Source organism: Culex quinquefasciatus, chromosome 1 (assembly GCF_015732765.1).
Source record: "Culex quinquefasciatus strain JHB chromosome 1, VPISU_Cqui_1.0_pri_paternal, whole genome shotgun sequence".
In the NCBI taxonomy this organism is placed as follows: domain Eukaryota; kingdom Metazoa; phylum Arthropoda; class Insecta; order Diptera; family Culicidae; genus Culex; species Culex quinquefasciatus.
The window spans coordinates 11,047,959-11,059,372 of NC_051861.1; the positions used below are offsets into that span (position 1 = coordinate 11,047,959).

The window sequence follows — 11,414 nt, forward strand, 5'->3', positions numbered from 1 at the left end:
ACGGCTCACCCCAACAATACGGTATCTAAAACATCAACTCAACTCTTTCGAGTTCCCACACCATCCTTCGAAATCTCAGTTTGTGTCCAGAATTCATCAAAACAAGATGTTTCGCTCAATCACGGCAGTTGCAATTATCCTCATCATAGCCATTTCGGAAGCAGCCGACCCGGACAAGGACTTTGTCTTCCCGGACCTCCAAGAACTCGGCCTCGGCGATCGCTGCACGGTCAAGGGATACCAGGGTGGTCCCCAGCTGGTGGGAGTATGTCGTCGAGTTCGCGACTGTGCCACCTTTCCGCAGCGCGTGATTCAACGGCAGTTTAACTTCTTCGACGATTTGTGCTACTTCGAGGTGCACGATCCGGTCGTTTGCTGTCTGAGTCCGGCGGATGCCTCCCGGGGAGGGTCGAGGATCGCGCAGGAAGATCAGTGGCCAGAGTACGAGCAGATTAACGCGGTGTGATTGCTCAGTGTACGAAACGGTTGATGAGAAACGCGGAATGATTGATCAATAAAAGCTCATTTGAATCGTTTCTAAGAAAGTGTTTGTTTTTTTTAAGACAGTGAAATGTAGGGCGTCCAATTTTCCCGGGTTTTGAATTTCCCGGGAAACGGGAAAAATATTTTTGAAATCCCGGGAATTCCCGGGATCCCGGGAAATTTTTGAAGCAGTCATAAAATGTATGTTTTCATAATATTTGATATGTTTTCAAGCTCAATAATAATAATTGGTGACAATCTACACTTCAATCTAAACAAGGACGACAGTTTTTAAATAACTTAAAAGAAATTAAAATTGTTTTTTTTATTTAAAAAAAAGTTCAAATTCAAATTTTAAATGTCATTCAAAGAACACTTATAAATAAATTTCTTCTGTATATTTTAATATATACCATAACTAGAAAAGCTGGACAAATTTCTTTGAAAATATCTACAAAAACGAGAAGCAACAACAAAACAAGAGTTTTTTTTTTTTTTTTGAAAAAAAAGGTCCTATAAGCTATTGTCCTTCATATTTAAAAAATAAACAATCAATGCAAAATTTTAGATAACTGTTGAATGTTTTATTTTATATAAAACATATTTTAATAATTCTCTTTAAGTTACTACCGTCAACTAGGGAAATCAGGAATACAGGCTGAAAAGATACAGGAGATTTCAGAGCAATACATTTGGAAATCGGTGTACTAAATTTTTTTTCTGTACCTGTTTTAACCAAAGTTATTCAAAACACGATGATTTTTTTTTTTTTAAATAGCTGTCTTATTTCGTTACTTGCCCCAAAATCCGGAGTTTGATGAAAAATAATTTAAGATGATAATTTTCAATTTTAATATCATAAATATAAATATGATAGATAGTCTTCAAAAATACGTAAAATTAAATAGAAAATATTTATTGCGCCATGCATTTTGCGGATCTATGACTAAATTATAATCAATTTTCCCTTATCAGTCAAATTAAAGCTGATATATGCCGAATACAAATTTTAATTCTTTAAAGATCGTATCGATTACTATGTATTTTACTGTTCATCTATTTCTACAAGAAAATTTGAATATTCAGACCAAAATTTGATTTTTTTTTTTCAATTTCGGGAATTCCCGGGACAAATTATGAAAATTCCCGGGATTCAGGAATTCCCGGTTTTGGAAAAATCCCGGGATTTTTGTCCCGGGAATTCCCGGGATGGACGCACTAGTGAAATGTGATGAAAACTGAAATAAATGAAGATTTAAAATTAAATCAATGAAAAATATACTTCTTTCTCCACTCTCTCCGATTTCAATGAAACTTTGTAGTCATGTAATCCTGTAAAGCCATTTTTGTGTGTATGGAGCCAAATGCACTCGAAAATTACATTTCAGAAGGGCATAAGTGTTTTAAATATTGTTGTATTTCGTAATTTAAATATTGCTGTAACTCAAAGCCGTGGCATCGTTTCATAAAGTGGTCAAACAGGCTTTCTGAAAAAATACACTGAAAGAAAAAACACGCCATTTTTATGAGATTTTTGGTTTCTGAAGTTAAAAAATCAAATTTGAAAGTGATCCCACGATTTTTTTCATTCATATTTTTTTGTGAAAATAGCCTGAGGAGCAGTACTCTCAGATTTCGATCATTCGATTTTTTTTTGTATTTTTTAATCCTACTGAAACTTTTTTGGTGCCTTTGGTATGCCCAAAGAAGCCATTTTGCATCATTAGTTTGTGCATAAAATATTCCATACAAATTTGGCAGCTGTTCATACAAAAATGATGTATAAAAATTCAAAAATCTGTATCTCTTGAAAGAATTTTTTGATCGATTTGGTGTCTTCGGCAAAGTTGTTCACTGGGAAAAAATGATACACGGTAAATTTTTTTTGTTGATTTATTATTTAACTTTTTGTCACTAAAACTTGATTGGCAAAAAAAAAACTATTTTTATTTATTTTTATTTTTTGATATGTTTTAGAAGACATCAAATGCCAACTTTTCAGAAATTTCCAGGTTGCGCAAAAAATTTTTGAGCGAGTTATGAATTTTTGAATCAATACTGATTTTTTTTCAAAAAATCGAAAAATTGGTCGCAAAAATTTTTCAACTTCATTTTTTGATGTAAAATCAACTTTTCAATCAAAATGTACTTCAGTGAAATTTTGATAAAGTGCATCGTTTTAAAGTTGAATCCATTTCAGGTAACTTTTTTGAAATAGTCGCAGTTTTTCATTTTTTTAAATTAGTGCACATGTTTGCCACTTTTGAGAAAAATATTTTTGAAAAGCTGAGAAAATTTTCTATATTTGGCATTTTTAAACTTTGTTGATACGACCCTTCGTTGCTGAGATATTGTCATGCAAATGTTTAAAAACAGGAAAATTGATGTTTTCTAAGTCCCACCCAAACAACACACCATTTTATAATGTCGATATCTCAGCAACTAATTTCAAAAGGGCCAAACATTCAATATTACGCCCTTTTAAAATGTTAGTCTTGGTTTAAAAATTTTGAAAATATTTTTTTCGAAAAGATCGGAAAATTTCACGAATGTTTCATAGTTTAACATTGAAAATCGGACCATTAGTTGCTGAGATATCGACATTAGAAAAATTAAGTTGAAAAATATTTGCGACCAATTTTTCGATTTTTTGAAAAAAATCAGTATTGATTCAAAAATTCATAACTCGCTCAAAGATTTTTTGCCCATTCTGGAAATTTCTGAAAAGTTGGCATTTGATGTCTTCTAAAACATATCAAAAAATAAAAATAAATAAAAATAGTTTTTTTTTGCCAATCAAGTTTTAGTGACAAAAAGTTAAATAATAAATCAACAAAAAAAAATTTACCGTGTATCATTTTTTCCCAGTGAACAACTTTGCCGAGGACACCAAATCGTTCAAAAAATTCCTTCAAAAGATACAGATTTTTGAATTTTCATACATCATTTTTGTATGGCCAGCTGCCAAATCTGTATGGAAAATTATATGGACAAACTAATGATGCAAAATGGCTTCTTTGGGCATACCGAAGGCACCAAAAAAGTTTCAGTCGGATTAAAAAATGCAAAAAAGAAATCGAATGATCGAAATCTGAGAGAACTGCTCATTTACAAAAATCGAAATTTTAAATGTACAAATTTTGGGAAATTAAATTTTAAAAAAAGTAAGACAAATGTGTGTTTTTTTTTGAGGTTAATAGAATAGTCCTAATCAATTTCTACAACATTGAATATTTTAAATTATCTGCAAACCGTTTTTATATGAAATCTAGCCAACATTGTATGGAGACTTTTAAGAACGAACTAATGTTACAAATCGACCTTTGGTCATAGTGAAGCTCCCTCACGAAATTTTTGGGCAAAATCGTCGTCTTGAAATCGTAAAATCTTGTTTTTTGAATGTATTTTTTTTAGTTTGACAAAAAATAATCAATACGAAAAAGTCAAACTTTGCAAAGCGTTGTAAATTCTTTAACAGTCAGTTACTAAAAAATACCATTATTATAGAATACTAAACAAAGAACTATGGGGGACCATGGGGGCAGAATGGGCCACCCTTGGTTTCGGGCTTTAAGACTGGATTTAGAACAACTGAAAGGCAAGAGTCTTATAAAGGGCGTCAAATAACATCACCACACCGAAAACGACGTTTGAATTCATTTTATTTTTCGAATTATGAGCAAAAATGTGAATTTATTTGTCAATAATTTGTCAACCACGCAAATGTTGTTTATTCCGAGGTTCTTAAATAAGCTTTCTCAAAAGTTAGAGTGTTTGAAAAAGTTTGTTCAATGTTCATAATGTTACCAGAAGCTATTACGAAGGTAATCAAACAACAACGGTAACTTCAAATCATTTAGAGGCTTGGTGGTGGAAGTGTTAAATTAAAATCCATTTGGGGGCAGAATGGACCCCTCTTTACTGCCTTATAAAAACAATCAAAAGTTTTGAAATTTTGATTAAATGGATTATGTCACTCCTGGTAGGTTCAAAAATCACGTTTACTGCAACATTAGTTGGTTTTTTACTTGTTTTGATGCTTATTTGTAAAAAAAAAGTCTTATTTCAACATCTTAAAACTTTTTTCAAAAAATAACTTAATCCACCTATGTGATTGGTGCCTTCCTCACTCTTTACAAAAATGTGTGTGACATGAAGGGACACATACATTTGAAAACAAATTTCATCTGTTTTTTTAGAACCGGAATAAAAAAGTACACAAATATCACTGAAGTGGCCATAACTTGAGACAGGGTTGCCAGATCATCAATGTTTTCGAAAAAAAAACCTAACCAACGATGGGTCGGTTGATAGATCCGGACATAGTTTACATACCTACATGTAAGTGTGATCCGGCTTCAAAAAGATACATAAATATCATATAATTGGTAATAACTCAAGACAGGGTTGCCAGATTATCAATGTTTTGGACTCGTTAGAAAGGTCTTTCTATCACCTAACCAACGGTTGGTCGGATAATGGATCCGGACATAGTTTACATACATTTAAGTGAGATCCGGATATTTGTGAAAACACATTTTTATACATAACTTTTGAACTACTTATCAAAACTTCAAACAATTCAATTGCGACGTATGGGACCCTAAACCGAGTCTAATGCGACCGGTTGGACCTAAATCGGTTCAGCCAGTGCTGAGAAAGCTGAGTAAGAATTTTCGGTCCCACACATACACACACGGAGAAAAAAGAGTTCCCAAAATCGTGAACAAGCGTTCATGAAAATGGGAACCACGAACAAAGTGTTCAAATTTCATGGTACGTTTTTCAAAATCGTACCATGGGATTTGAACACTTTGTTCGAGGTTCTCATTTTCATGAACGCTTGTTCACGATTTTGGGAACTCTTTTTTCTCCGTGCACAGACATTTGTTCAGTTTTTGATTCTGAGTAGATAGGTATACATGAAGGTGGGTCTACAGCCTTTCTGAAAGAAGTTCATTTTCCGAGCAGGATTATAGCCTTACCTCAGGCGATGAAGGCAAAATGATTGTTTTGGAAATTGACTATTTTCATAAAAGTGGTCTAACTCCATGGAAACTATGTTAAAATGGTCCCTGAAGTCATTTATTATCTCCCTTCAACGTTTTATTAGACAAAATGGCTTGTTTTCTAAGGTGGCCCATTCTGCCCCGCAGGGTTGTCCATTCCACCCCGCACCCTGGAAAAGCCCCTGTCCCTATATTTGATAGAAATAACTTTCGGAACCACCTTTCTGTGCATCGATTAATTGATACTGTCCGTAGATCCGGAAACTACATTTATTTGCCAACTTCAGATGTGTGCAACGATTTTCGACTTAATCCGTGCGGGAAATCGATAATTGGGTAATTCCTTTCCAGACCGTCAAAATTCTAAAACACAGCTTTTGTTCCTATATGACGTTTCGAACCGAGGCTCTGACTTTGCGGTAATGCAAAACGTTTTTTTTTGTTTAAACAAATTTGGCTTAAACATTTTTAAGTGTTTTTTTTGAATGCAAGACAGTGTTAATTCTTATTTATATTACATTATTGATTTATTTTTGATTAAAAAAACAAATCAGAAAATCTCATAATAGTGATGCTTAATCAAACAAGTATTTTGAATCTGCAGGCACAATGATGTTGCTCAGGATGTCAAAATGGTACGAAATGACAAAATATTGCGTCATTTGTGGACGGCGGCTTATATACCGTTGTGAAATGTCATTCAAAATTTCACAACATATACTGATTTGAATTTTTGGTATTTTATAAAATAATGAGGGAATTTTTCGGATGACACTACTAAAAATAAAATGCTTTCTTTCCATAATTGATTTGGACAGCACTTTGTTGATTCTTTCGGATATTATGTTGTTTACTTACTTCACAAAACAAACAAACTGATGCCAATCCAAGTTGGCCTGTCCCACTGTGCACGTGTGATTTGGCCGCACTCTAATTCTGTTATCGCATTGCAGGCGCATTCCACACGCGTGTCTCTCACGCACCCGGAGTAACGCAGTAACGTCTCAAATCACGTTTCTTCACCGTCACTTCACACCACGTAACACACACACACAACTGCTGAACTGGGCATTTCGCGACGGCAGGGCGGATAGGGTTGTGAACTTTTTTATTTCAACTATATTTTTTTAGCCTTGCACGCAACCCTTCGCAACTGGCTTCCAGATTGCGTGCAAGTTTTGTTTATATTTGCGTGTAAAAAAAAGCAATATCTACACAACCAGCTAACCACACTGCCAGAGCGTATTGCCTCGCAATCTTCGACAAAATCGATACAATCAGCTTGGTTTCTTCTTCTTCGGGAAGTGTTTCCTAGACGACGACCGCCGGACTACTGCGATGTCCGAAAGGACGCTTCCGACCAATTCTAAACATGGAACAAGATGGTGCGCAGCGTCGCAAAAAGAAAAGGGAATGTTTCTTTTTCCCCTTAAATTGCGTCGTGGTTTACCCTTCATGATGTTTTTTTTTCTTCCTAATTTAGCAAAATTGTCACTGCGCGGTGGGTTGTTCTAGATCGACGATCGTAAACATGAACAGATGTTCCGGCGAAATAGGGATTGGTTAAAAATAGCGCGCACCTAAAAATGTCAGCTGATGGAGGGCGAGGAGGAGAAGGGGGATCGACGGTGAAGATGACCTAAGCGGGTTGCTTTGATCAACCGGCCACCAGGTGGCGGACTTGCGAGCGAGAGGAGGAGGAGGAAGCCGATTTGACGTTTCTATTGGGGGGTGAATTTCTTTTGTGAGCAGTGCTGCCAGCAAATAAAAAGCATGATGTTTTGTTTTGGTTCTGTGATAATTATGGTAAATGTTTTATTAAACGATTTTATTTGAAAAAAAAAGAAGAAATTAATATTAAAAACTGCTGTCACTGCCGTTCCACCGCTGTTGATTGTTGATTCTGGAATGTCGTACCAGATAGTGCATTTACAAATACTGCTAAACGGGAAAATACCTATGTAAATGCACTTCTGACACGCACTCCAAAACTAAGAGGACGCCGTCGCCGCTGGTCACCACCACTGGAACACTTTGACACTAGTCCGAATACGCAACCGGCCGGGTTGCCAGCTATCTTCCGATGACGATGACGTGCCCCGCCTGCTTCGATGAGGAAACACCAACCGTTTGTCATCATCCGTTTAGCATGTGTTTGAGTGTATATTTTTGCGCATTTGTGACAGAAATCGTAGTGACCAAGTGATCTCCCCCCTTTCCCACTTCGACAAAGCAAGATGGCGACCAACTTGCATGACTAACTCCCTCTAACTTGCAGCTTCACACTAGCTCGTGCAACAAAGTGCACCTCACTAGAAAGTTTGACTTAGTGTTTGTGTGCGTATACTTGAAAATCGCCTACTGCGATTTAACGAGAAAAACAACAACAACACCGTTTACACGGGGGATTTGCTCCAGGGTCAGAACGCCCCGGTGTCGCGCGAAACCGCACTTTTGAGGTTAGAAAACTTGGCTGGCTGGCAACCAACCCAAGCAACCTCGACAGGGTCGTCGTTGGCGACTAGTACCAGATACTAAGAGTAATGATCTCGCAGCAAGCTGCGAAACACGCGATCATCGCTGCCACACAACAATTCCAATGACATATTACATGTGTAAAGTTAATTTTATCCATTAGACAGCTCATGCGATCGTCATGACGAGGATGATTGCTGCTGCTACTGGTTTGTATGAGATTTGACGTAGAAAAAGTTGTTGTTTGTGGAAGTCATTAAGCGAAAATACTTGCTCGTACTGACGAGGAAACCTGTCAAGTCACGTTGGACCATTTTGCTTGAAGCTGGATTCCAATGTTGGAAATTTACCGTCTTGTTAACGGTGCAATTTGATTGATTTTTAAATAATCAGTTAAAACATGATATTCTGGCAACACTGTATTAAACTGTCAAAACTTGTAACGTTTTTTTGGTGTTTTTTTTTTGTTGAAGTTGTAAAAGATTCTAAATACTTTTAAATTTAAATTTTCAGTATTCAGTTAAAACTTGTCATTTTGGCAACACTTTTGACAAGCTGTAAAAACGTACATACGTCATAACCCAAAAAGTTAAGCAAAAATAATTGAGAATTTTTCAAACTCAAACGTCAAACATTACAAAAACGAAATCAAACTTCGGTTCAACAACCGCTAGTCAAACTCATCAGTCGCATCTGTCACACACGAGCAGTGCGCCCAGTCTACCGCGGATCGGCATTTTCCGCAGAAATCGCAGTGAAATCTTGATCGCACGCGTTTGATGATCTATTTGAAATCCTACAATGGCGCTGCTGTGCAGCGCGCAACATGGTTTCGCTAACTAAATTCACAGGAAAAAATTAAGCCAACCAGAGCGAAGAATGCTCGCAACACTGCTTGTTATTGAGTTTTTTTTTCTCAGACGATTTCCCTAACTAGACCTAAGCTTAAGGCACGCGATTATGAGCGTTTTCCAAACGAAATCAGCGCGCTCGCGCGCATTGTTGCAGATTTAGTACTGTGTGTAGTACTAAAAAAAAAGTTAAAGCCACATTGGAAAGTGGCCTCGAACCGTTTCTGCCGCGGCGATGATTATCGCTAGATTTCGATTCCGCACGTACCGTATCAACAAGTACAACACACACACACGAACACTTTATGGTTTCGATTCAGTTCAGGGGAAGCAAGGTGTTACGCTTTCTCAGGTGTGCGATAATTGATACCTTTGTGGCCGCGCAGTGGAAGTCCGGAGATGTAGCGTGCCGTTTGATTAGGCTCGACGAATCGCACGAAATCGTCGGAATCGGTGCTTTTTGTTTGGAATTGAGCTTCGATTTGCCAACGGCACGTTGTACTTAAAAAAATGCTGAGCTGAGCTATGGATCAACTGGAGCTTTTTCCAAGACGTTTTTGTTATCGAAATTGATAACATTGTTTTTTTTTAATTCGGAGAGAGTTTGACATTCCTCCTAAACAACAATGTCAGCTTGTCCACACAGGTTTGCTAAAACCACAGCATAAACTTGAGCTCATTTGAGTGAATCACAACAAAGTTATTTACGTTTTCGTAGTAATTGATAACCAAAAAAATGTAATTATTCAGTGTGAGTTTGACATTCCTATTAAACGACAACATCAGTTTGTCAGCAAATGTTGTCTGAATCAACTGCCATTTTTTGGGCTTAATTGAATGCATCGGGTCAATGTTTTGTATGTTTTAGTACAATTATTGTTTTGTACTAAATTGTCATTACAACTCCACAGAAGCAACATATCGATCCTATTTTTTTAGCCTGGCTCTTATCCAACTTAACACGACCAGGTTTTGCCATTTTTTGAATTTTAAATGCAAAAATGACAACCAAAAACATTCTCCATTAACGACAACATCAGTTTGTCGACAGAAATTATATAATTCTACTGCCAAATTTTGAGCAAAATTGGTTGAATTGTTAAAAAGTTATATATGTTTTAGTACAACTATTACTTTGTACTAAACCGTAATTAAATCGTCATAGAAGCACCAAATCACTCCCAAATTTCAAACCCAGCTTCTTATCACATCTTGTTACGACCTGATTTTGTCAAATTCTCTTAAACACGTCGCAAGACTCCTTCACGACGGTCAACTTGACAGACAACGAACTAACTTCATCTAATCCCTCAATAGCGCCTTATCAGGTGATTGTGCTGCGCTCAATTGGGCAACTATCAGCGAAACAATCGCGCTGATAAGCCGTTCACTGACAGCATTTTCCCACCTAATGTTTCCCGAAGACTTCAACTCCTCGGTATGTGTTCAGAGGTGAGGCAAACAAAAACACAATCATGCAACGCGAGTTTTTTCACCCTCTTGTATTCTTCTTCTTGTTCGTCGAGCTGATAACGGGCGATTATTAATTCTACGCTCGCGCGAGCGAACTTTACCGTTCCGACCGGCAATCCACCGTAATTTGGCGTAAACGGCTAGGGGGGGCAGCAACAAAAACAACGACGAACGGTTCACCAATCGAACCGGATCGTGTCCAGTTGGATGGTCTATTTTTTGCAAATATGCTGGCAGCCTTATCTTATCAGCTACTCGCCGTAGAGAACTTGACGTAGTAGGCCGAAGTGAGAGCGGACAATCATTCTTTTTGACAAATGGGACTTTTGCGACCTACTGCGATCGCCGGAATTTCGCACCAGGTCGAAGGTCGCCACTTTCGTCGCCGAAAGCGACAATGCTGTCACTTTTTGACGTTTCCAACAAAAGGCGAAGAGAAGCCACACAAATTGCACAATCGCATCTCCCCTTGAGTTCACCTTTAGTACCGAGTACTTGGCCGGTGGTAAAAGTACTTGCCTCGGACGATTTAAGGTGACTTTCCCCGCGCGACCCTTTTCCCCTTCCTCTGCTCGCCATACTGAACTCGGCGACAGCTCAAGAACGGTCTAGTTTGGCGCGCTCCCGGCAAATAGAACAGGCCCGAAATGTCATTTGCCAAAATGCCAAACAGAAAATTAGACGGGGAAGGCGCGTAGGAGGCCATGCTGGCAGCGCCGCCGTAGGGCGGCCGGTTATGCAACTGTCAAAATGCGCAGCACGGCAGTGCACACAGACTCACACATAACCTCAAAATTCTTGTGCGCTTTTATTTTTGTAATTCAATGAGTATACCCACGCGACTGCACAAATCCCACTTGCAGTTTACGAGCTCGCACACACACACAGGCAAGGTTGCCAGCAATGTTGCTAGGGTGGTGCAAATCAGGCAGGCACTGCAAGCCAGTCAGGCCCATTCATGGATTCGTCATTCAGCGGGTTTTTGCAATTATTGGATGCCGGATCCAAGTAGTCGAGTGAGTCGCGCGAACAATTCTTAGCAAGCTGGGTGTTCTAGGGAGTGAAGCTTAAAGGGGAGACTTGGGTGCTTGGAGGTTTGAGTACAATTTAGTACTATTCAACT

The 11,414-nt window shown here is 37.9% G+C and overlaps 1 protein-coding gene across 1 annotated transcript; it reads left to right on the top strand.

Moving 5' to 3' along the window:
• The first annotated feature begins 53 nt into the window (after nucleotides 1–53).
• LOC6033944 lies at nucleotides 54–545 on the top strand. The gene has a single exon (XM_001844281.2). It carries the CDS (start codon nucleotides 107–109, stop codon nucleotides 464–466), a length of 360 nt encoding a protein of 119 aa, XP_001844333.1. The 5' UTR covers nucleotides 54–106; the 3' UTR covers nucleotides 467–545.
• The last annotated feature ends 10,869 nt before the right edge of the window (nucleotides 546–11,414 follow it).